General features: G+C 42.9%; 1 protein-coding gene and 1 non-coding gene across 2 annotated transcripts in view; one reads left to right on the plus strand and one right to left on the minus strand.

Annotated features, from left to right (window-relative positions):
• USP13 (ubiquitin specific peptidase 13) overlaps positions 1–27499 on the minus strand; it is a 124320-nt gene that overhangs the window by 86898 nt on the left and 9923 nt on the right. Inside the window, exons 2-3 of the mRNA XM_022571596.2 lie at positions 12088–12213; positions 5668–5728 (exon numbers count right to left, since the gene is read on the minus strand). Coding sequence (XP_022427304.2) covers positions 5668–5728; positions 12088–12213 — 187 coding nt within the window. The remainder of the gene's footprint in view (positions 1–5667; positions 5729–12087; positions 12214–27499) is intronic.
• Positions 16260–16436, plus strand: LOC115802390 (small nucleolar RNA SNORA81). The gene has a single exon (XR_004022858.1). It is a non-coding gene; the product is annotated as a small nucleolar RNA SNORA81 (small nucleolar RNA).

A 27499-nucleotide genomic window follows, 5' to 3' on the forward strand; every position in this document is an offset into this window, starting at 1 on the left:
TGCTCAGATACTTGAGAGAAGTGGCTGGGACCACAGCCATTCCAAGAAGTAACTATGAAGCAGCACAGCGGAGGAAAGGATCCCTAAATCAAACTAGGGCAGTGAAGCCCGGCTCAGAGTGCTCTCGGCCTGACTGTATTGGTGTTAATTCGTGTGCTGGAGGTGAGCAGTCTGCTGCACCAGTGCCGTGAAATCTGACCAACCGCTCGCCCTCACGAGAAGGTATAGAGGCAGCTCCTTGAGCACAGACCCTGTTCTTAATGACCTACTTCAGATGGAAACAGCAAAATAGAGTTTACTTGAAACTTCTGGTCATTATAGGCACAGATGAGTTTTCTGAACAGGCCCATTCCTGGAACTTTCCACAGTTGTTCTGTTTTCAACCTGTTCTTCATCAAGTATAAATGCCAAGGCTAAAGACAAAAATGTGGAATGTAAGCTCTCTGAGGTTTAAGAGTACTCTTTGACATCCCAGTCTTCAGACATGGAAGAACTGACTCATTTACTCCTGTCTGTGAAAGTTGGGGGGGCCGGTAGGGGAGTCAATAAAAATGTGAACATTTAACACTTTTTTTTGGAATTTTATTTTATTTATTTTTTTATACAGCAGGTCCTTATTAGTCATCAATTTACATTTAACACTTTTATGACATACCAAAGATATGGTGTTTTTAATTAAATTTATTAGCAGGTCTTTACACAACTACACACATTTGTAGCTTTAATGTATAGAATATAGGAGATTAGGCCAGAATCACATCACAAGTCCTGGGGTATTTCTTTGAAGATCCCGGACTCCCTTCCATCCCCCCTTCTCTCCTTCCATCTCATAAAACAGTAACTTTTCTATCAGCCTACTCCCAAAATTCACAATCTTTCATATCGCTGTAAATTATCTTTGTCAAAGACAGCCTAATAGTGTCCCTTTCTAGCTTAAAAACATTATTGCAGAGCTACCCACACTTTCCCAGTTCACAGCACCCTTTAGCATCCCAGCAATTCTTGCACAATACCAAAAATTGGCCCTAAACCAAAAGAAATGCCTGATAGTTCTTTTTATTTAGTAGTTTGGTCCAAACAACCTATTACGTATTTATGTTCTAATAAGTTAGGAACCATTTGAAAAGATAATACACATAAACTGAAAGGAAATGAATGTTTTATTTCACTCTTAAATAACTGTAATTCCTTACAAGGGGACGTGTATAACTGTGAGGCACTGCAGAACTTCTCTTTGAATCAGACTAGACGCTGCCTCCCTTATTTCCCATTCCACATTTATTTTCACATAGTACTTGCCTTTTACCACAGAAACCACTAAAAAAAATAGCTTCACAAAGACATGAAGTCACTGAAAGGAGTATAGGATACTCTAGTAGCGAGACTACATCAAGCTAATCTCTCATGCAATGTTCAAGCATCACTGTGTTCCCCTGAAGAGTTAAAATATCCTGTGAGTTACCGGTGAGTTAGTTGAGGCAACCCGGAGTGCCTCAGGACACAGTTTTGGGAACCAAAGTGTTAATGGCTCCCCATGGCCTACAGGAAAAAAGTCTAAAAGCATGGTATATGTCTAGACTATTGCTGGAAGAACACACAACATATATAAGGATGTACAAGCAGAAAATATTATTTGTCTCTGGGCAGAGTAACTAAGTGGCTGGGAGACAGGGAAGGGAGAGAAAAAAACTTACTTTTCATTATGGAAGCTCTTATAATTTTTCAATTTTAAGCTTTGTCCATGTGCTATGTATTCAAAGAATATTTTTAAAATCCTAAATCCTAAAAGAAGCATAAAATTTCTATGATTCAAAAATTACCAAGAATTGTCATTGTTGATTCTAAAAAACATTACCAGCAAAAGTTAGACCTGAGGGAAGGATCCCTTAACTGGGGTTTCACGTAGATGACTATCAAGGTAATCAGGAGGAAGAGTGCCTTGAATGCAGGGGTAGAATGAGGCTCAGGAGACTTGAGTAAGCAATTCAGCACCAGCTAATGGCCTCAGTTTCCCTTATAAAATCAATACTGAAGGTCATAACTAAATGATTCAATGGTTTCAATATCACTGTTGAACCAATGGAAAGGAATTAGTCACAAAGTCATTAAGTAAAAGGGGATAAAAAGCTTCTATCCAGGAAAAAGCATTAGTCATCTGCATGTGTTTTGTGAAGGGGATAAAGGGTCATCATAACTACATTTCAATAGCAATGAAAAGGTACTTTGTAGTCAAAGAAACAAAGAGGCTACAAGAGAGTTCTTCTCCTCTTCATGAAGAGACAACCCAATGTCCCTTTTAGGGAAGGAAACTGTGGCAGAGGCTACTAGCTGCCTCCCAGTATTCATTCTTCCTTTCTTCCTTAGTAACACAGTTTATTCAGTTAAGACACTTTACTTTCCAGCCTCCTGTGCAGCACACGGCATAGCCATGTGACCAAGTTATGACCAGAGAAGTATAAACTAAAGTGTTGCATGGGGATCTATGAGAAGGCTGACAAAAAGAAGTTGAATCCCCTGGGAGATTAGATTTTTTTTTTTTGGTCTTTTCCCCTTTGTCTTCCCTGCCTTCCAGAATAGGGATGTGATGGCTGGAGTCCCAGTAGCCATTTTTGGACCATGAAGTGACCATGAGGTTAGAAATTACAGGACAGGATAGAAGGTGAAGTAGAAATATGGGAAGAACTTAGATCCTGATGAACATGAGGCCATCACATCAGCCTGGATTTGTTGCTTCCCAACATCCTCTATATGAAATGAGAGAAATAAACATCTACCTTATTAAAATTCACCAATATTTTACATTTCCAATTACATAAATCAGGGTAGTTCTAATACAGTCCTTCACTGAAATTAATTTACAGACCACACCACCTTGAAAACAGAGCTGTGATCAGTGTGGCAAGAGAAAAGTGTCTGCTACTGAGAGCTATGAGGGGGTATAAATCAGAGCTTGCAAAACTTAATCCTTACTAATATAAATTAGTGATGCATCTGAGTATAAAACAATAGAGAGAACTGGGGCCTAGGACAAGCTCCAGAGTGCCAATGGCATTCAAATTTAAGCTTTTTAAAAAGTGGTACAGTCCAAATAGAACATTTTTGCTGGGCTGTGAGTTTTAGGCAGATCCTGTGGCTTTCTAAGACATGAAATGTTGAGAGAACACAGACAGCAGCCTATAGAAAAAGTCCAACTGAAATGAAAGAGTGGGCTAGTTCTCCCAGGAAGCAATGGAGGGGTCCACACAGTATGAAGCACAAAATTTCAGTGCTTACCTTTGGATTAATTTTTAAAACAATTACTTGACAATATCCGCTACCACCAGTATGATCACTAGAGAAATCAAACTGCAGGGTCTTTTGAATAAAAGACACAAGGGTTAGGGACTTCCCTGGTGGCACAGTGGTTAAGAATCCACCTGCTAATGCAGGGGACATGGGTTTGATTCCCTGGTCTGGGAAGAGCCCACATGCTGTGGAGCAACTAGGCCCGTGAGCCGCAACTACTGAGCCTGCGCTCTAGAGCCCGCGAGCCACAACTACTGAGCCCGCGTGCCACAACTACTGAAGCCTGTGCGCCTAGAGCCCATGCTCTGCAACAAGAGAAGCCTCCCGAATGAGAAGCCCATGCACCGCAACAAAGAGTAGCCCCTGCTCTCCGCAAATAGAGAAAGCCTGAGGGCAGCAACAGAGACCTAACGCAGCCAAAAAATTAATTAAAAAAGAAAAGAAAAGCAGCTAATTTATTTTAAAAAAACAAAAGACACAAAGTTTAAAGGATAAGAGGTCAGCTAACTTCTTTATTCAACCAAAGAAAATAATGAAAAATAACAATGTAGGTCAAAATATTCAATTATTTCCACATTCAAGAATGCCATGCTAATGTCATTTAATTCAGAAGAAATCAATTATCTCTAGTTGTGGAAGGGAGCCGAAGGCTTATAACCAAAACATCAGAATGCACTCAATCATTTCAGCTTTCTGGCTCATTCTAAGCTGCTCTGAGTCTAGTTGGTTAATCTGGGTTGTGGTCCAAAGCCATGACAAGCAGTGGGAAAGATTGGCCTGTGTGGAAAAACCAACTGCAGATAAGCCTCACAAAGAAAACCATGGGCTGAAAATCAGGAGCAAAGACAGCAAGGGTGGGCCCAGTGCAGGGTAACAGAGAATCCAAGTGGGAAGGAAACTCAGCTCCAAGACTGTTTCCAATGGCTTTGCTTGTCAAATAATTAATGTGTCTCTTTATTACAGAAAAAGAATTTAAATACAGATAAGCAAAAAAAGAAAACTAAAATCACCTCAATTTTACCACCAGGAAAGAGTTACTATTAACAATGTGGAGTACATTTTGTCAGACTCTACTAGACTCTCAGTTATATATGTATGTGAGTATGTGTGTACACACATACACATATATACACATACACATACGTATATGTACGCACATACAGATATACACACATACACATACGTATGTGTACACATATAGATACACATACATACACACATATGTATATATGTGTATAAATTTTCTTTATCAAATGAAATTACAATATGCAAACAATTTTGAAATTCCTTCCAAACAATAATCCTAGGCATTTAGAGATATAAACTTGCTTGGTCAAAAATTATCAAACCACTTTTTCTCCTGGGGAAACCATATCAGAAGTTTAATATGAAATATGATCACTTTGCTGTACAGTAGAAACTAACACAATATTGTAGAGCAACTATATGGCGATAAAAATTAATTAAATAAAAAAGAAATATGATCATGAGTACATGATACAGAAGTCAGTATGTATTTGCACGAGCAAAACTGGCTCTTCTGAATGAGGGAAACAGAAAAGCACTATTAAGCAAACACCACAGTGATCACTATTACAGGCAAGATCCACTAATGGATGATAAAATTAGTAGGCAAAACTTTAAGGAAAAACAAGTATTAGTATAGTCTCCAAGTATCACTCCCAAAATATTTATTAATTATACTGTAATCTCATAGTGGAGAAACCCAGCAGACACTACCTGACCAAGCAATCACGGTTAACATCTCCAGTGTGAAGACAGCTCAGCTTCATGTGCCCCCTGATATCAGGCCCTGAGAAAGGCCCAATACCTGTGTGGTATTCTTGCCAAAAATGCACTTCCTCAGGCTTATCATGAAGTAACATGATAAATCCAAATTGAGGTACAGTCCACAAAACAACTGACCAGCACTCTTCAAAAGTGTCATAATTATTAAAGACAAAAAAAGTCTGAGGAACTATCACAGATTAGACAGGATTAAGGAAACATGACAACCAAATACAACATGGGATCCTGGAAGAACAAAAAAATAGTGAAATAAAGTCTGTAGTTTGGCCAATATTAAAAAAAGAAAAACTATCTCTTATTTAAAGGCAGTGAAAAAGGAGGCCAGAAACAGAATCACAATTTCTCTCCAGTCACTATGAGCATAATTGCTTCAAATCACTAACCCAACAAGAGTGCCGTAAACATTCTTCACCACCAGGTAAACATAAAGGGGAGACAGATCGTCTCCAGTTAAATTGGTTCCTCTCATCCTTAAATTGTAGAGCAATAAACAACCTATTATTCCAAATCAAACATGCACATGCACACACACACAGAAAATCCAGGCACACTATTGATAACTATTTACATTACCTAAAAAAATCTTGGAATTCCTCCTTTTGGGTAAAGCTCCACCAGATGCCCCTCTTACCTTCTGAAAAGGAAACAAGAGATTGTTAAAATTCAGCCTATGGAACAGAGGATTGGGGGTGGGGGTAAAATCTCAGAGGTTCCTTGTTTTTATAAAAGGCCAAGAGGATATATTTAACTTGGACTAGAGATTCCAGGATAAACAGGAACTTGACCCAGGTCCATGAAGGTAAGTGAAGGGCAATGCTACTGTTCTACCTGATTATGTTTTCACCAAATTATCAAGAAAGCACCTCTGGAAAGGGAAGTGAAACCAGGGTCAAGGTGAAGTGGACACTTACTTCAAATCAGCACAGGCTCCCAAGAGGCTGGAGCCCATGCCCTGACTGGAGCTACTCTGGAGAAATGGTAGCTCCAGGAGGGAGGCTCTTGTTCCCCTGCTACCCACTGGGCCCCCTGTGCTTGGTCCTAGGTGTGCACAACTACTACTGTTGAAAGAGTTCATAAATATTAATAAGGAGTCACTGATATTCTGGTCATAATAAGCCTCAATCTAACTGCCCTACACATTTTTGGAGCCCCAGCTGATGGCTGTTTGCCATCCTAAGCTCCATGTATCCTCTACCTCTGGTGGAGGTCCCCAGCAGCAATGAAATAAACGTCTACCAAGTGGTTATGCAAAAGAAGTCATTCATTACCCTTCTGATACTTGCACAAGAAATGTTACTCTCAAACAGGACTATTAAAATGTTTGTTTCAATGGCCAAAACTCTTATTTCCACACTGCGTGTTCTTCCTGTTATTAGAAAAGACCACGTTTCTAACACACCGCAGTGTGGGTCAAACCCCAGCATCTTTTCAAGCAGCCACATGTTACCACAGCACCAAGGCCTTGCTGCTTCTTTAGTTTGCCCTCCTATCAGTCTTAAGGCTCCTTTCCCACATTTTATTATTTCGCATTGAAAGTGGACTCATCTTTGTGATTCTCACAATAAGTTTTTACAGCTTCTACGATAAGTTTATAGTTCACATCTCAGGAATACAAAATTATTGAACCCTTTAGCTCCAAATCATGTCTCTCCAAATACTAATGCCACATTCGTGTCACCGCTCTTAGAATCCGTCTCCTCCAAGATCTCAAAGCCTCTGTTCCTCTCCCCTCCACTTACCTGCCTCAAAAAAGGATGAGATAAAACCTGCCAAAGGCATATTTAACCATCCACATTTACCAATCTTGGAGGTCACTTGCAATCTCTCTATGGAAGTTTACGGCATCCTTTCACTTGTTCCAACCTCAATGTCCCCTCCACTCCTGCATGACAGTGAGGGGAGAAAGGAGAAGAGGAGCTGCAGGGAGACCTGCTGGACCATGAGGCTCTCCCCAGACGAGACAGTCACACCTCAGACTAGGATTAGATCCACTTCCTTTCAGGAAAAAAAACCCCACAACTACCAGGTCTTCCTTCAAAAGACCATCATCTCTGTCCCTGCATCAGTCACCACTAGAAATCGACAGGGTGTGAGAAACTGGAACTCCTCAGTCAGCAGACGTGACTGTCAGGCTCTGTGCTGGAGCTCAGGCTGCAAAGTGAGTGAAGACACGCTCCAACCCCTGAGGAGTGCACCAAGCAATAGGAGGGGAACATGATGCAAGCAAAGAGCACAGAACGGATTCTGGTGAGTGTTAAGAGAGGTGAGGATCATATCATAAGGACGAAATGATAGTTCTTCTGGGGATGGAGGGTATGGGCAGGGCTGGTGAGGTAAGAAGATCAGCAGGTCTGGCATATAGCAGCTGCTCTGTTAATATGTGTTGGTTGGTTGGATGGATGGATGATAAATGGATGGTGGATGGATGGATGGATGGATAATGGATGGGTGGGTGGATGATGGATAGATATATGGATACGCTGACCACAAGGAATACAACAGGTAAAAAAGAAATGGGGGGGGCTTCCTGGGTGGCGCAGTGGTTGAGAGTCCGCCTGCCGATGCAGGGGACACGGGTTCGTGCCCCGGTCCGGGAAGATCCCACGTGCCGCGGAGCGGCTGGGCCCGTGAGCCATGGCCACTGAGCCTGCGCGTCCGGAGCCTGTGCTCCGCAACGGGAGAGGCCACAGCAGTGAGAGGCCCACGTACTGCAAAAAAAAAAAAAAAGGAATGGGGGGTAGAAGTAGGGCGTCCCCCCAAAAAGAAAACAGCACGTACAAAGGCCTGAAGTCATGATGTGTTCCAGAAAGGAGAAGTGGTTTGCTATGTCTAGAGCACAGAGCTGGTGGAGTACGAGGGAGGGTTAGAAAGGTTCCAGGGGTCAGATCATGGAAGGCCTTGTAATCACATGCAAAAGGGTTTGGACTTCATCCTGCAACAAAGAGAAAGACATACGAGATTTAAGCTTCAGCGTGCCACAGACGCATAGGTATATGCATTTGAAAAGATGGCTCTGGGTGCAGCATGCAGACTGGGTGGGATTGAAGGTGGCAAGTATGAAGGAAGGAACATTAGTCAGGAAGCTACAGCACTAGCCCTTTTAAGGCATAATGAGCACTCAGACAAGAACAGGAGGGATGAAGAGGTCAGGATGGACTTCCAAGCTGTTTGGGAGGCCCAGATAACAGGACTTGGTTACCAACCTGTCATGGAATGAAAGCAGAATCCAAAGGAGGTCTAAGTCTCTAGAATTTAAGCCGTCTTGAATTCTAGAGGGTGTAGTGAAGATGGTGAAAACAGAAAAGCTTTAAAGCTTTCATTGAAGGATGGGGTGACTGAAAGAGGACTCAAATTAGAGTTCTGTGTTGTGCTCTTTTTTAAGGTGGGAGAAGAAATCCAGAAGAGGGAGACGTTGGAGGTGTAAGAGGGAGTGGAGTTAACGAAGGTTCCGAGGCAGGAGGAAAGGGACCACAAGGACAGAAAGGACACAGCTTCTCTCTGAGATGTGTGGAAACGTGTGAGGTGTGCTGAGATGGGAGGAAACAAAAGTGGAACCACTGTGGATGAGTTCCCAGGAGGCAAGGCAGGAGCTCAGGGAGTTCCTGTCCAGGGGTCCCTGTTTCCTCTGGAAAGTACAAGTCCGATCGTTTTCTGAGAATGACAGGTAAAGTCTTGCAAAAAGCATCCAAAGTTTGGAGTGGGAGGGGGAACAGGCTAGATTTGCTGGGCAGTGAGCGGGCCCAGCAGAAGGGAGAAGGCCAGGAATTTGACATGGTCCCAAACCCCATGGCAGTGTGTGCGGGATCCCTAGCGGTGCATCCATGGAAACAGAGGATGATACTAATGATGGACTGGCTGGGGTTCTGAAGGACAGTAAGGAGGCAAGACAAGGTGAGGGTACTGGTGATAGGAGAATGTTTAAAGTCATGGATCCTGAGAAGCGGGTGAAACAGATCAAAATAGAAATAAATGAGTGAAAGGGCTAAAATGAGAGAGGGTTGTGGTCAGAGAGTGAAATATTTAATTTAAAATTTCAGAGGCAGGGTTTCCCTGGTGGCGCAGTGGTTGAGTGTCCGCCTGCCGATGCAGGGGACACGGGTTCGTGCCCTGGTCCGGGGGGATCCCACATGCCATGGAGCGGCTGGGCCCGTGAGCCATGGCCGCTGAGCCTGCGCGTCCGGAGCCTGTGCTCCGCAACGGGAGAGGCCACAGCAGTGAGAGGCCCGCGTACCACAAAAAAAAAAAAAAAAAAAAAAAAAAAAGATTTCAGAGGCAGAGCTAACTGCATTCTGTAATTCTGCCACTAACTTTGCGACCCTGAGCAAGTTATTTCAAGTCTCTGGGCCTCAGCTTCATTTTTTTTCCCCTCAGTTTCCTAAAACTTCATCACTTTACACTAAGACAGATGATACAAAGCAAACTTTATCAGAATTGCTATGTCCCACCTAACCGGAGTAGTGAATGTAAATCATATAATATTAGGCCAACGTTAGATTACTGTAAAGCTAATCATTCAGTTTATAACCTATCTGACCTGCTGGTCTTTCTTCCTCCTCTTCCTCCTACTCTCCCCACTGTCCAATTTGGGGATCTCTCCTTGTCCAGAACTTAAACAGAGAACATATTAGGTAGGCTGGGGTGACAGATCAGATGAACTTCAAATCAGCATTGACTATACAGAAGATCCAAGATAGTCTACAAACTATTAGGACTAAAGTGAAAATTGAACAGTATTGCTAAATATAAAATCAATATTTGAAAATTAATATCTCCAAACAACATGAGTAACTAATTAAAATATATGAAAAGATAAAAAAGCAGTAACAGTAGTTACAAAAATTATAGGGTACCTTAAAAAATTCTAACAAAAATAAAAGCTCCTTTACTGAAAATTACAAAATATTTTTGAAGGACATAAAAGAGGCCTGAATCAATAGAGAGGTATGCCATGTTGAACAGTCATTCAGTTAATATTTATGAAGCACCTACTATGTGCTGGGCCCTACTGAGTGCTGAGGACACAGAGATGAACAAGACAGACCAGACTCCCTGCCCTCACGGAGCTTAGACAATGATATAGACTATAGCTCAATCTACAAATTCAATGTGATCGCTATCAAAATCTCAACAGGATTTTTTTAACTAGATGAACTGATTCCAAAATCCATATAGAAAAATAAACATCTAAATCCAGGAAATTTCTAGGGAAAAAATGAACATGGAAAAAGGGCTTGCACTCCTAGATATCAACACTTGAGGCACCAACACAGAGACAGACAAATAAGAGCAATAGAACAGAAGTGAGAACCCCCAAGCAGACCCAAGTGTGAACGGCAAGTTAAAATATTTGTTTTAAATGTCACTATAAATCATCGGAAAAGGTTGCACCCCTCCAGTAATAGTGGGACAACTGGTCATCAATACAGGGGGGAAGAAGCAGATTCCCACACTTGATGCAATTATAAAAATAGATTATAGATGAATTAAAGACCTAAAATGTTAAAACATTCACAGTCTCTCTCTTTCTCTCCCTCCCTCGCTCCCACTCTCTCACTCGCTCGCTCTCACACACACACACACACACACACACACACACTTCTTTAAAAAAAAAGTATTAAAGAAATATCTTTATGACCTTGAGTTGGGAAACAATTTCCTAGACAAGCTACAAAAAGCACAACTCATAAAAGGTTAATAAATCTAAATAGATGAAAATTCAAAACTTGTGTTCTACAATATAATTCATAAATGAAGTAAAAAGACAAGCCACAGACCATAAGAAAATTTTGTATATAACACAAATTTTTGGTATCCAGAATGTAAAAAGAACTAACCAAACTTTTAAGAAAAAGATAAACCCATGGAGAAATAGGCCAAAAATATAATAGGCAAGTCAGAGAAGAGAAAAGGAGACTGGCTAATAAACGGATGAAAAGACCTTCAACCCTCACAGGAGGAAATGCCAAATATTTAGATGCCACTTTACAACCATTCGATTGGCAAAAATCAGAAGTCTGACCAAGCACTGGTGAGGGTGTGGGGAAACACTCATAATCATGGCAGACTGGAGTGTACACTGGTGCAGCCACTCCAGGGAGGGATTTAGCAAATATCCAGTAAAAAGGAAGGGAAGCACACTCGTGAGCCAACACTGCCACTTCTAGATACAATTCTGAAAGAAATCTTGCACATGTTCCCCCAAGAGAAATGTATAAAAATGTTCATTGGTACATAGTTTGTGGAAGAAAAAAAAAAAAAATGGAAACAGTCTAAATGTTTTCATCAATGGGAGAACAGAATAATAAATGACCAGGTACTCATAAGATGGAACACCAAACAACAATTGAAATGAATTAAGTACATCCGGATGCATGGAAACATGGATAGATTCTGATGAAGGGGAGAGCACCAGGCAGAATTACAGGTAGCAGTACAATAATATTTACCTATATCTTTAAAACACAAAAAGTCATACTATATATTGTTCATGAATACCCACAACTAAATAAAATATAATGACAGGCATGGGAATGAGAAACAGCAAATTCACAACAGAGGTTACTTCTGCGGATGGTGGGGACCAAAAGGGACTTGAACTTTTAGGAAAGCTCTTTCTCTCACTAAAAAAAAAAAAAAAAAAAAAAAATCTGAAGCAAAAATATCCAAGTATTTTTTTTTTATTTCTGATTTTTTTATCCATGAGTGTTTCTGGCATTATTTTCTGTACTTTTTGACTTGATTTTTTTTTCCATCAGCAACCCATGTCTTTTTTAACAACTCCGATCAGAGGCTTAGAGGAAGAGAAACATAAAAGTGGTTAAGTTAAGGTTTGGGAAGTCTATGAATTTCTGCCAACAGTGCTAATTTGGTTTCCTATCATCCAAGAGAATGAGAAGTTATGTGGGCATAGTAAAATCTCCATGTGATGAACCCCACTAAGACAACATTACGGGGAAGATGTCAAGGCCAGTTCTCCCAAAGTGTGCACCTCACCTCACGCACGTGTCTCTTCAGGTACATGTAGACACTCTGTCCAGTTTTTCGAAAATGTCTTTCCACATGCTCCCTTCCAAAGGCCAAAAATGTATTCATGCATACATAGAGTCCACCTTCAGAATTCTAGAAGAAAGAGACAGGTTACATTAGTCAAGTAGTCTAGACACAGAAAAAGGGAAGGGGGAAGGCAAATGATGACAAACAATGAACACAAAGTCTGGCCATCGTAGTCATCTCCAGTGACCTCCGAGGGCTCACAGTCACCCAGAGGCAGCTCCCGCCACAACCCTGGGTTCCCGGTGCTCCCATACAGCTGAGCACGGTCTCACAGACAGGCAGATACTCAGAGGCCTTGGGAAATAAACATGCCTGCCTGACTCTCCAAACTGGGGTAAGGGACAATCACGGATAGAAGAACGTTGGCAACTGATCCAACGACCGTCACTTCATAAAATAATGTTATTTTTTTACTTTTATTGAGGTATAGTTGAGTTACAGTGTTGTGTTAATTTCTGCTGTACAGCAAAGTGATTCAGGGCTTCCCTGGTGGCGCAGTGGTTAAGAATCCACCTGCCAATGCAAGGGACATGGGTTCAAGCCCTGGTCCGGGAAGATCCCACGTGCTGCAGAGCAACTAAGCCCGTGCGCCATGACTACGGAGCCTGCCCTCTAGAGCCCGCAAGCCACAGCTACTAAAGCCTGCGTGCCACAACTACTGAAGGCTGTGTGCCACAACTACTGAAGCCCACGTGCCTAGAGCCCATGCTCCGCAACAAGAGAAGCCACCGCAATGAGAAGCCCGTGCACTACGAAGAGTAGGCCCCACTCCGCAACTAAAGAAAGCCCGCGTGCAGCAACGAAGACCCAATGCAGCCAAAAATAAATAAATAAATAAATTTATTTTTTTTAAAGTGATTCAGTTATACATATATATATTCTTTTTCATATGCTTCTCCATTACGGTTTATCATGATATTGATTATAGTTCCTTGTGCTATACAGTACAACCTTGTTGTCTATCCATCCTATATATAATAGTTTGTATCTGCTAATCCCAAATTCCCAATCCTTCCCTCCCCCAACCCCTCCCCCTTGGCAACCACAAGTCTGTTCTCTATGCAACGACCATCAGTTCAATGGTTCATCATCGTTCTTCCTCATTGGTCACTGCAAGTCTCCAGAACATACAGTCTTTCTATCCTTTTAGCAGGACAAGATGCTTCAAAGATATTGCTCCCTTCCTTTGGTGATGCATGATATTTGATGGTACCCATTAATAAATGATAACAAATCAATAAATAAATAATAACGTAATAAGTAAATAATAAAAGATGGAGTCCTCACATTATTACATGCCTGATATGTCCCAGGTGCTTTGCACATATTATTTCTAATCCCAACAATACTGGAAGCTGCTAGTATTACTTCTATTTTATAGTTTAAAAAAAAACTAAGGGGGCTTCCATGGTGGCACAGTGGTTGAGAGTCCGCCTGCCAATGCAGGGGACATGGGTTCGTGCCCCGGTCCGGGAAGATCCCACATGCCACAGAGCGGCTGGGCCCGTGAGCAATGGCCGCTGAGCCTGCACGTCCGGAGCCTGTGCTCCGCAACGGGGGAGGCCACGACAGTGAGAGGCCCGCATACCGCAAAAAAAAAAAAACAAAAAACAAAACACAACTAAGGATAAGTCACTTGCCCAAGTTCACACAGCTTGGAAGTGTCAGAGTTAAACTTGAATCTATTTCTCTTTTATCCCTCTCTGCCATACTTCAAATATTATTTAGTTATAGACATACTGCTACAATGAACAGGCAAGGATATTGTTCACATTTAAAATACTTGATTTTCAGGACTTCCCTGGCGGTCCAGTGGTTAAGACTTCGTGTTTACACCGCAGGGGGCCTGGGTTCCATCCCCAGTCTCCCTGGTCGGGGAACTAAGATCCCACAAGCCCAAAGACATGGCCTAAATAAATAAATAAGATACTTTTCTATCCCAATTTCCTCTCTCCTTTTCTCTCACTTTGCTTAATGTGCTTCTCCATAAACTTAGCCTATACAATTAGCCACCCTTTCCTCAATGGAAATGGATTTTTATTATGATCCTATTAGTCTCACCCCTCCAAATAATTCTTTAAAAAACAAAAATTTTAAATACCTGTTAGAATTTGCCAACAAACACCTACCAAAATTCCTTACAATGAATTTTAGTAGAGCACAAATTACAGTATCAAAAACAGACACTGATGCTCATTACAAATATATGAAAAATAATTTTTAAAGTTCCAATAACTCAAGATTGTTTATTTTTTTAAATTTCAAATAAAAATTTCCAACATCGTATCTATGGTTTATAAGCCAGACATAAAGGAGCCTTGTCACAACAAGAACATTATAACAGGGGCTTCCCTGGTGGCGCAGTGGTTAAGAATCCTCCTGCCGATGCAGGGGACATGGGTTTGAACCCTGGTCCAGGAAGATCCCACATGCCGCGGAGCAGCTGGGCCCGTGAGCCACAACTACTGAAGCCCACGCACCTAGAGCCCGTGCTCTGCAACAAGAGGAGCCACCGCAATGAGAAGCCCACGCACCGCAACGAAGAGTAGCTCCCGCTCGCCGCAACTAGAGAAAGCCCGCGCACAGCGACGAAGACCCAACGCAGCCAAAAAAAATGACATCACTAGAATAAAATTAGAAAAGCTCTTCAACTAGGGGCAACACATTACATTCACCTGATCAACAGATTAGATAAATATTTTCAAAAGATTTTTTAAATAAACATATTCTTTTGCATAGTCATAATCCTTAAGAAAAAAAATATTGCATCATTATAATGGTCAGCTATTCATTAAGCCCATTAAATTGAGCATCCCATAGTGTGATTTAAATAAAAAAAGAACAACACTTCCATTCTCTTCCAACAAAATGTAATTCGATCAAAAAGAACTCAAACCAGAAGATATAATGGGGGAAATATGAGATTTGTAAGCAGAGGTCCTAAACTGCCACTACTTAGCTCTGTTGCCTAAACAGCTTGTCAGATAGTCTCTGGGCTTCAGTATTTTCCTCAATAAACATGGCTTTAGCAATAATTCCCAAGGTTTCGTGAAGTTCAAAGGTGATGAAACACCCTCCATGCTACAAATTATTACATAAACATCGATAATTATTTATTACGAGCTAAAAGGTCTGTGTGCTACGTGTATCTCCTATTACCACAATTATTTTATAACTGGGGGGAGAAGCAGAAGGAAGAAAAAAGTGAGCCTGACAGCCACACAGGCTGGCGACAACAAATATTAATCTGTCAGAAAATGTAGTAGGCAACTAGTGGGAGAAGCAAGAAATTAGCAAGCAAAGAAGAAAAACGTTCAAGCATAGCATTTTTCTGAAGAAAAATATAGAATAGCTATATGATGCGAGAGTATATAATCTCTAAAATAATCATACAATCTTTGCTAATTTCATTGCCAAGAATTTTTTACTTATTAGGGAATTTGATAAAAGTTTAATATGCCAAACATTCAGTCTCAAATCTCTGGAGTCACTTGATATTGTCACAAAGTCCATAATCAAAGAAAAAAATGCTTTGGCACTCATAGATGACCCCACATCGCGAAGGATTCTATTACAAACATCCAAGGACATCTTCCATCCCACATATGGGCTGGCCTTGGAAACAGCATATGCCCCTCTCTAGCGGCTCTGAGATGGAAGCACTGCCCAAGGGACTTCCCAGAAGTTCTAAAAATTCAAGACACACTGAGACAGAAAAACCCTTTAAAAGCTACCCCATATAGAACAAAACACCCCAGTCTAATGATCTACACTTTCTTCCCTCTTGCCTCATTATTGTCCAAATATTGGTCCTATAAGACTCTTTCACATACAAAATCAATACTCCATGCCATGTGCTCTGAGTGGCTTTTCTCACTAGTGATGACAAGTCTGTGCTGACACATCTCAACCAGATTCCTTTGTGACCAAAGCACAGAGACTGGTTTATAGCCTGGGATCAGAGCTAAGCTAATTGACTCTTAAGAGTTTTCAAATCCTCACCCTCATCCTCTCATAGACCATCCACACCCACACTAAGATCACTGCCCCAGAAAGCACTATAAAGCATTTGCCTTCATGTGGCCAATAGTGCAGCCAAGAAATCGGGAAGGACCTTCTTGTATAAGTACTGCTAAAACTGCAGAAACCAAGGATCACATCTTGGTTTTTGTAATAATGCTAGCAGAGTACACACAAGAAAAGTAACTGCACTAGATGGTAAAGACGGGGATGGACCACCTCTTTCTTAATATCCAGTGTCTTTTGTCTTAAGATTTGGTGTGATATGTCTTTAGAAAAAAATAAAAATTTTAAATGTTTTAAAAAAAGAAACCAGGCAGGTTAGAGAACCGTACAAATAGACAGTGAAATGTAGCTCAAAGAATAAGAGGGCAGAATACAAACTAATGCATTTTTCAAGTAATAGTGGTAGAGTGTTTACTAAAATAGATTACAATAAAATTCATATATATTGGGCTAATTTTTTAACAAATGGTAGCATAAGAATGGAGATTCCAAAAATATATTCATTCTATGATAATTGCTTAATATACGTCAAACCACAAGATACACAAAGATAAGCGGGGGGTAGAAATCACTAATAAAAGTTACTGGGAGAGTTACACAGCAGTATAGAAGAAAATTAATCTAGATACACATCTTACACCAAACACTATAACGAGGTCCAGATAGATCCAGGGGAAAAGCATCTAAAAAACTAGAAAAAAGAGCAGAATAGCATATTTATCCTACTTGCGAAGGGGAAAATAATTTCTGGCCAAGAAAATATATAATATCAAAAGAGATGGAGTAGTTGAGTATAAAAATGTAAACACTAAAGAACAAGTTTTGCATTACAAAATATAAGGAAACAAACAGAAAAGCAACAATAACAGAATGGGATAAGATGTAAAGTATAATGAAGAAAATATTATATCCAAACCATGTAAAAAGTGATAAAATTATTGATACAAGATGTCAACATTCAGGTTCAACTTGGTAAGAGCTCGCTGTTGTTTTTTTAAAGATCGTTTAGTTTTAACTATAAGAAAATACTAAAATCAAATCATCATCACTAACTCCTGAAGCAAGCAATTAAAACAATCTCGAGGCAATTATTCACCTACTAAACTAGCAAAAAGTATTAATATTACACAGCCTGAAGCCGCAGAGAAAACCTGTATATTCACTCCCACAATATAAATCGGTTCCACCCTTCTAGAGAGCAATAAAACTGTGACCTTTGACACAGTATTTCTCCTTTGAGTATGACCGCAGGAACCCAACAGTAAGAGAGAGGGGAAAAAACTAATTTGTACAAAAATATTCACAGATGAACTATTTACAATAGGAAAAATTAGCAATGGCCCCAAATAGAGGAACTAAGAACTTGAGACATATAAACACAACAAATACTGTAACATTATTTTAAATGACAAATGTATGAATTCTGTGTAATTGCATACAGAAAATATGTATAGAATTGTGTATAATGTACATACAAAAAATAATGTTCATGGAAAAAGAACACATACTGATGACAAGGAAGAAAAGAGAGAGGGGAAGGGAGGCTGTACGCTGACAAAAACCTGAAATGAAACCAGAACAGATCAACGGTTTTATATTTATTTAAGTTCTTGACTTGGGGGTCCTCAGCCTCGCCTCCCATTACCTTTGTGCTTGGTCTAGAGTGGTGTTTCTCATACTACTGTCGTGAAGGACCAGGTTGTTTTGATTTGTTTTGTATTTTGTTTTGCTTCTATTCATTACGGAAAGATACATGGTCCTGGTGGTCCCACTGCACGTGGCTAGTCCTCAGCTCCAGCCAGGTGTGAACTGACATGTGTAAGCACCACAAAACCCAAATGGGTCTATATCCCGTTCAAGCAAAGTAATCCACTGCTAATGCACTTGGATGTGGCTTCAATGTCAAGTTGCTATAGAAATTTCTAAGCACCTACTCTCGATGTTTGTGCTTATCTCATGGCACCAGTCAGCTGACCACACTTCAAGTAGCCCTGGTCTAGAGCTAGGTGAACTGCCAGTTCTGAGAGTCTCACTGTCAGGAAAGCATCTCTTCAAGGACCCCCAGGGACACCAGGACAGGCCTGAAGCCTTCAGAGCAGCCCATGTCAAAATCAGCAGCACATGTCACCGCCTGCACATCTGCAGACACTGCCCAGGTCCCACACCCATCTATCAACCTGCCAGCCTCTGCCCATGACCGATTCCCACATCCCTCTGCTCATCCCCCTGTGCTGATGGTCCTTAACACCAAACCCACTTTCATTTCACAACTGTTAGCATCTTGTTCATTGAAATCTGCAGCTGTGAGAAACCCAAGCTTCCTTCATTTGGGGCCACCACATTCAGAAGCTGAGCCATGCGTGCATTTGCTCCTTGAGGGCAGGAAAATTGTATCACATTCATTACTGAATTGCAAAAACAGTACCTGAACAGTGCAGAGCAGGACTGGACAAACATGGAACTGCAAGTTTTGTGTAGTTATTTGTCATTTAGTTACACAGTTTAGCCTCTCTCTCTCAAACCAGTCCTCAGTGCCCTCCCGATCTGGATTTAAAATACACTGCGTAGCACAGGCTCGATTTAAACTCTTTGGCATAACTAAACAGTGGGAATCATCAAAAGAAAACCAATGGCCGGGCATAGAAAAACAGACTGAGGCACCAGCAGGAATACTCACTTTTCAGGTTTGTTTGGCTAAAGTCATGCTCTTAGCAACATGGACACCAGAAATGCACTGTCCCAGCTCTCCTGCCTTCCATAACCAAGCCAGCCTCACATGGTTCTTCAAGACAGCAATGCTGTCTCCACAACCCCTTCCCACCATGGACGCTATCTGGCTCCTACTTCCAGAGGCCACCCAGACCAGAATGACCAGTGTGTGCTTCTCTGAATGGTCTTAGCTAAAGAAGATTCTAATTATCATTTACATGATGCACTGAACAGAAACGTGACCAAGATGCAAGACTTGATTTCGAAACCTGAAATTACAAGGAAGTCAAGAAATACCACTCAGGGCTTCTCCAAGGCTCCATAACAATTCCCTCTGTCAACTTCTCCCACCCCACGATCAATCCGTAAAAGAGAAGAGCAGCATTAGAAGCCCATGCATTGTTTAAATCCAGTCTTCAATGCATTTCAATACAGATACAAGAGATACAGAGCCATTCACTTATTACTTTATGTTGGATGACCCTGCATACTACTCAGAAGTAACATCAAGGACAAAATCACCTTGTTTTACACTGCTTGCCACTTAAAAGAATATTAAAACACTGGCGAATATAAAGGTCAAGGTTACAACATGTTTCAGAGGAGCAAGTGAACAGTCATTTTAAATAAAAATACACCACACTGTCAATCAGTAGGTGTTTGAAGAACTTTGTTTACGACAGCGTGTTCTTGGAGACCAGCCTCCGCTGGAAAACAGGAAGGGAGAGGGAGCCTGTGTGAGCCGCGCACTCAGGAAACAGTGTCCCACGTAACCCTTGTTTGTATAACATCAGAACAGTGTGGAAAACAAGTGGTCATTGCCTCAAAGAGAAACATGATGTAGGTAGATGGAGTCACAACAAATCCATGACACACACACCCATGCACAAGGGAGACAACAAAAGGGACAAGAACGCAGTATTTCCTAGAACACTGATTATTAAAAAAAAAAAAAAAAGGAGAGAAAAGAAATGAACTAAAATAACTGCTTATAATAGTGAAAAGAACTAACCCCCATGCTCAAGAACAGATTTGCTTAGTAATTTACGGTACATCCATGAAACGTAACACTTCTTCAGCCATTTAAAATTGACTTGGGATGAGTATTTACTAATAGGAAAAACTATACATAGTATTTCTGAGTGAAAAAAGCAAGTAACAAAAGAGTGTGTACGATGTAATATACACATACACGCTCCACAGCACAGGATGTCGTAACAGCATCGGGAAATAAGGTGTGATTTTTTTTTTTTTCTTCACATAGTCTTTTGGCATTTTCTAATTTTTCTTTAGGAACATGGATTCACTTTTTATTAATAAAAACAATAATATTTTTCTTAACTGAAAGTATTTAGAATCCAAAAATATATGTGGAATAGAACAGGCAGTCATTCAAATGTTTCCTTTTCTTAAACCAAGCTTTCCTTAGGCTTTCACAACTTCACAGCTTTAAGGGTCTGGATATTCTCGCTGCTCCAAGTAAAAGTGTGGTTTGAAATAACTAAGAGATTATCTCGAAACGAGTAGCTAAGGAAACGTGGGAACACACAAGTAAAAGAGAGGTGATTAGGAAGGCAGACAAGAATGTGATTACAACTGAGAAAAATGAAGCTAATCAAGGACACTGTACCCCAGTCGGATGCCATCTAAGTTTACAGGCGGGGATGGTCTGTGCGGAGTCTGGAAAAGAAGCGATGAGAGAGAATGAGGCTGTGATGTCTTCTCTGGGGGCAAGAGAAGGGGGGCGGGGGGATGTGGGGCAGGAAGTTTATTCAGCCGAGAGAGAGACAAGCAAGCTTGGTGTCCTGATAACATTTACATCCTAGCAAGGAGAGACAGAAAATAAACAGAAAGAGACATAAAAGATAATTTCCGGCAGAGATAAGAGTGATAGAGGAGCCTGAGGGTGGAGACCAGGGAGTTGGGGTCTTGATACAGTGTGATGGGGGTGGAGCATGGGGGGCTCTCCGGGAGGGCTAGATCTCAGGATGAGGGACCAGGCAAGCAAAGTGGAAAGAGAACCCTCTCTAGATGAAAAAGCATGTACAAAAGCCACAACTCCAGGAAAAGCCTGGCTATGTCCTCAAAAGACAGAAAGAAACTCAGGGTGCTGGAGTAGAGGGAGAGGGAGGAGAGGTCTGCAGAGGCAGGAGAAGTGCAGGATGCAAAACCACTGGAGGGTTCCCAGATGAGAAGCGCCACAATCTGATCTACATTTTTAAAGATCACTCTGGGACCTCCCTTGTGGCGCAGCGGTTAAGAATCCACCTGCCAATGCAGGGGACACGGGTTAGAGCCCTGGTCCGGGAAGATCCCACATGCCATGGAGCAACTAAGCCCATGCGCCACAACTACTAAGCCTGCGCTTAGAGCCCACGAGCCACAACTACTGAAGTCTGTGTGCCTAGAGTCCGTGCTCCGCAACAAGAGAAGCCACCGCAATGAGAAGCCCGCGCACCACAACGAAGAGTAGCCCCCGCTTGCCCCAACTAGAGAAAAGCCTGCATGCAGTAACGAAGACCCGATGCAGCCATAAATAAATAAATAAATAAATTTATTAAAAAAAAAAAAAAGATCACTCTGGCAACAGGAAGAGAATTATGGGGAGAGGATCCAGAGAATACATGATTCCAAGGCTACTGTAAAGTCTAGACCCACGCTGTCCAATACAGTAGCCACTAGGCATATGTGAATGTTTCCATCTAAATTAATTTAAATTAGGTTAAATAAAAAATTCAGTTTCTTCATCGCACTGGCCACATTTCAAGAGCTCAGTACACAGTCACATGTGGCTAGGGTTACCATACTGAGCAGTGCAGATATGGAACAATTCCATCATCCCAGAAAGTCCTTTAGACAGCCCTGTCTAAACAAGGCAAGACGGCACCTTAGCCTCTGGGGGTGGCAGAGGAGGGAGCGGGGGCTGGGTTGCTCACGGCAGAGATGGGGAGACTGGGGTAGAGTCAGTCTATAACTTTAGGGTACAGCCCATAAGCATAGAAGACAGAATAGCTGTAGAAGTGTGTGGGAAACGGCAGAATTGAGGTCAACCCCTAACTGCTTTGATTCATTACTTCATAAGACTGCCCACCTCTCTCCGCTTGACTCTTCCTTTCATCAAGCAAGCACCTGCCTATTAATCCAGCCTCTCGGATACTTCCATATCTGAACGGTACATATGAACATTCCAATGACTGGAGCACAGATTCTCCAGTACAATCTGGCTTCTAGAGAAAAACCAACAGACCACAGTTTTAAAATACAAAAATTAAGTACACGCAGATGGGAAGCAAATGTGCAGTCAGAAAGTAAAACGGGGACGTCCCTGGTGATCCAGTGGTTGGGACTCCATGCTCCCGATGCAGGGGGCCCAGGTTCGATCCCTGGTTGGGGAACTAGATCCCACATGCATGCCACAACTAAGAGTCCGCAGGCCACAACTGAGAAGTCCGCATGCCGCAACTAAAGATCCCCCATGCACAACGAAGATCCCACGTGCTGCAGCTGGGACCCAGCACAGCCAAAATAAATAAATAAGTAATAAAAATAAATAAATCAAATTAAATTTTAAAAAAAGAAGAAAGTAAAACAAAGTTCCAGATCAAGTGCAGCAAGCACACAGCCCACAGAAAGGGGAAATGTGATAGAGAAAAGCGCTATCAAAAAATAGGCAGTGGTTGAGAGTCCGCCTGCCGATGCAGGGGATACGGGTTCGTGCCCCGGTCCAGGAAGATCCCACATGCCGCGGAGCGGCTGGGCCCGTGAGCCATGGCCGCTGAGCCTGTGCGTCCGGAGCCTGTGCTCCGCAACGGGAGAGGCCACAACAGTGAGAGGCCCGCGTACCACAAAAAAAAAAAAAATAGGCTGAGGGACTTCCCTGGTGGCACAGTGGTTAAGAAGCCGCCTGCCAATACAGGGGACACAGTTCGACCCCTGGTCCAGGAAGATCCCACAGGCCGCAGAGCAACTAAGCCTGTGCACCACAACTACTGAGCCTGCATGCCACAACTACTAAAGCCCACGTGCCCAGAGCCCGTGCTCTGCAACAAGAGAAGCCACAATGAGAAGCCCATGCACCGCAACAGAGTGGCCCCCACTCGCCGCAACTAGAGAAAGCTTGCACACAGCAATGAAGACCCAAAGCAAAAATAAAATAAATAAAATACAGAATACAACATTTGCAAAATCCAAAACCTTGGTTTCATCAGCAAATCCACAGAAATAAATTTGTCCAAATCAGCTAAGTAGAAAAAAACAAACGCATATAATCCCAAGAGACTGTAGGCCTCTGCTAAATGTTGATAAATCATGCTTGTGGCCATGAAGTGTTAAGAAAAAATAGACATGTTAATGCAATCATGATTCTTCTAGTTTGCTCCAACTTTGACGTTCTCCCTGCAGAGAACTCCTACGCCTTACAGCTGCACAGCCTGGTCCCAGACGGCTAAAGGCACAGTCCGAGCAGCAAGGTTTTGACACACTATAAATTTACTGTTCCACTGAGGCATCATTTATTAACTTTTTCCCTAAGTATGAAACTAAATCCTTGCTCTGGGTATCTATCTGGAGCAATGAGCATGCTGTCACCTGAACAGCTGGGAAGGGTTTGGGTAGGACACGAGGAAGAGCAGCTACTACGATGCTCAGAGGACAAATAGGCAAAATAAAAATCGTCCGAGAATGAAGACACTGAGGTGAGCATCTTCAGCAGCACTGAACTGAAGCTATAATCCATCTAAGTAATTCCCAGCTTACAGCTAAAAAAAAATGTGAAACCACCTTGTCAAAGGTAAAAACCTCTTATAGTCTTTTCTTATTATTTTTAAGAGTAGATGGCTCGGGCTCCCCTGGCGGCGCAGTGGTTGAGAGTCCGCCTGCCGATGCAGGGGACGCGAGTTCGTGCCCCGGTCCAGGAAGATCCCACATGCCGTGGAGCAGCTGGGCCTGTGAGCCATGGCCGCTGAGCCTGCGCGTCCGGAGCCTGTGCTCCGCAACAGGAGAGGCCACAACAGTAAGAGGCCCAAGTACCGCAAAAAAAAAAAAAAAAAAAAATAGATGGCTTTCTTCAGGATGCATTTCCCCCGATAAACTACATTAAACATGAAGATTAGGTTTCCAGGCTAACCCATAAAAAGTCCATCAGTATGAGCTGAAGCTGAGTATGAATAACAACCCTGAACAGAGCTCCCCCCAAAGGAGGCTAGCAAACACTCAACGCCCAAGGCTTTTGCTACCAGACAGAGCCTCACAAAGAATTACCAAGTACAGGACGTCCCTCTATGGCAACCCCAAGACCCTATAAATTCCATTTCACCTTCTTCTCGGAGGGATCCCCCCACTACCTCCCACTAAAGAGAAGGATAGCAATAAGTAGTATTCCACGGGCAGCCATGAGTACCACAAACCCTGCAAGGTAGGTAGTACAGAAGGGAAAACCAAGGCTTAGAGAAAGTCAGTGAAATTAAGGCACTTGCTGAAGTCCTGTTTCTATGAAGTAGTAAGAAGGGGGGCGTACCGGGACCCAGGCCAGTCTGGCCCCCCAAGTGCTACCGGGTTCAACTGAGAGGCAGATGTCGTTTTGGTGGCAGGAGCTAAGTGGGTGGCTGGCAGTAAGCACAGGCCATTGTAGGGGCGTGGGGAAAAGAGCAGTTTCTTCCTTTATTTCAAGGCTATATCATTCCAAGAAAGCAGAAGGGAGCCACCCTACTGAAGTGAGTAGCCTGGGCCGGGTGCTCTGCCAGGCTTTCCTGCAAGGGAGGGGAGAAGCTGGAGCAGGCCCTGACAGCTCCACTCCCCAAACTCAGAAGGACAGCCGGAGGGGACTTCCCTGGTGGTCCAGTGGTTAAGACTTCGCCTTCCAAGGCAGGGGCTGCGGGTTCGATCCCGGGTCTAGGAGCTAAGATCCCACATGCCTCGCGGCCAAGAAACCACAACATGAAACAGAAGCAGTATTGTAACAAATTCAATAAAAGACTTTAAACATGGTCCACATCAAAAAAAACTCTTAAGAAAAAAGGACAGGACACCTGAGTCCTTGGAGTTAGCCTTTCCAGGCTGACAGCTCCCTGACAACAGCAGCGGCAAGACCCACCGGGTGGGGCTCCGAGACGCTAGGGAAGCAGCTGTAGGGTTTGACGGCCTCCACGGTGCACGCACCCTCATCAACTTCAGCCATTAAACTGGATCCATCAGTGGTCCCGCTCTGCTGGTTGGGGTTCTGGAGAGAGAGCCCACACCAACTGAGGCTGCTTCCAAGGCCTCAGGCTGGAAATACTGCCCCGGGCTCCCGTATGAACTTCTCTGGAACTTGGGCCAATCGGTGGGAGGGCCAGAGGCCTGTGCCAGTCGCTGCTTCCTCAACAACCTGGGGGGCAAAGATCCCAGGAGCAAAGAGGTGGGGCCCTGAGGTCCATCAAAAGGAAGGGTTACTCACAAATCCAGGGTCTCTAACCTAGGGGCTGCCAAACTCTGCAATCCGAACCCTGACCTCTGAGCTCCAAGCCAGTCAGTCCCCCCAGTTTTCCCTGTGGGCACCTCACCTTCCTCATCTATGACCTTGATACACTCCACCTCCCAGGGTACCGGCTGTGAAGTCATCTTTAACTCCTCCCATTTCTCACCCACTGCATATTCTGTCACTAAGTTGAGCCATATCTTTCATCGAAATCTCTACCGAGTTTAGTCCCAACACCCCACCATCTCTATCCCCACTGCCATCACCCTCAGGAAAGCGCCCCCCTCCGATATTACAAGAGACTCCTAGTTGAATTCCAATTCAAGGTCTCCCTACCTCCCAACCTATTCCTCATTCCACTTCCAGAACAGCCACACCAAATAACCACGGCCTCGTGCTGTTCCCTTGCTCTTAACTGGCCTGCTCATCCAGCCTAAACTTATCAAGACAATCTCCTTCACCACCCACAGAAGTCCCAGCCTTGCTTTCCAGTCTCCCCAGTAATCCTCTCTTCCATAAGCCAGTGAAGGCTCCCATTTACATGCCGAGCTTGGTGCCACCCCCACACCTTTGTCTCCCCTCCTCCCAAAGGCCACCTTTTCAGATCCCATCCAGTTGTCCAGGCCAATAACTCTTCTAGACTTTCCTGATTACTCCTGTGCCTGAAATCTCCAATCACACGTTACAAGTGCCACACGGTTCAAAACTTAAATATCCTATAAGTGCTTCAGGGTCTAACCTGATGACATATCAGGGCTTACGTCCCATCTCTGTCACATACTGAGATGTCTGTACACGTCTTTGAACAAACTACCTAACTTCCCTGACTCTCAGTTTCCTCTCTGTAAAACAGGGCAAAAATAGTGATTATCATTTATAACAGGTTACAATTGTAATTAAATGAGATGTTACATATAGAAGTACCTAGGACAGTACTTGACTCATTATAGACACTCGAAATCGGTGCTCACACTCCACTATGATAGAAAGATCCAGATCATACTCTCCTTTCCTGTGGTCCTCTGTTTCTCTCCTAATACTCACACGTCCCCAGTAGCACCTAGCACAGTCCTGGGGGCATAAGAGGCACTAAATAAGTATTAGTACTTGCTAATTAACACAAAACAAAATGTTTTATTATTTATCTTATTACAGGAAGCACATACTATTCAGCAACATCTCTAGTCTGGAGTCATGTTCAGATTCATTCAATTCTTATTATTGCCTTGTCCTGCTGTTCCAGCTCTAAAAATAGGTGCTCTTGTTCACATCTGCCCTGCACATGGGGACAACGGGTGTCCTGGGCTGATCATGAGCAGCAGCACAGAGGTCTGGGCAACACCCACAGACACCAGCTCTCTTGTCACCTCCCCGAGGGGCACCATGTGTGATCACTTCTACCAAGATCCTGGGGCATCTAGAATCATAATACACAAAATACTCAGCAAGTACCCAAGACACATTTCCCTAGCTTTTCAAGGGTCCAGCTTACGACTTTCCAGACAATATGATAAAGTAAAAATACAGCGTTGGTTATTTTTTGTTTTTTTGTTTGTTTTTTGCGGTAGGTGGGCCTCTCACTGTTGTGGCCTCTCCCGTTGCGGAGCACAGGCTCTGGACGCGCAGGCTCAGTGGCCATGGCTCATGGGCCCAGCCGCTCCGCGGCATGTGGGATCTTCCCAGACCGGGGCACGAACCCGTGTCCCCTGCATCAGCAGGCGGACTCTCAACCACTGCGCCACCAGGGAAGCCCGGCATTGGTTATTTTTAATAACCTTTTTTATTCCAAAATGCATGCTCATGATTTTTTTTAAAACAGAAAAGATAAAAGCCTTACTAGCACAGGTTCCCAAACGGCACAGTTTTCAATCCTTAATTCTCTAAGACCTCAGCTATTCTGTGTCTTCAACAATCGGTATCCCAACCACGATAGAGATGGACAAAGTGCTTTGAAAGCACAGGAAAATAATTCTCTAACGCAGCTTGGCGGGTGTGGGGAAGCCCCCAGGAGAACACCTGAGCTGGTTTTTAAGGATCAGTGGGGTTTTCAGGGGGTGAGGGGTTGGGAGAGGGCATTCCATTCCAAGCACAGGCCAACGTATGGAGGGATTAAAGCATGGGGCATCTGAAGAACACAAAGGTGCTAAGGGACAACACTGGCAA

This window comes from Delphinapterus leucas, chromosome 4 (assembly GCF_059928025.1).
Source record: "Delphinapterus leucas isolate spDelLeu-1000000601 "Yukka" chromosome 4, BTC_Dleu_Yukka2, whole genome shotgun sequence".
Classification (NCBI taxonomy): domain Eukaryota; kingdom Metazoa; phylum Chordata; class Mammalia; order Artiodactyla; family Monodontidae; genus Delphinapterus; species Delphinapterus leucas.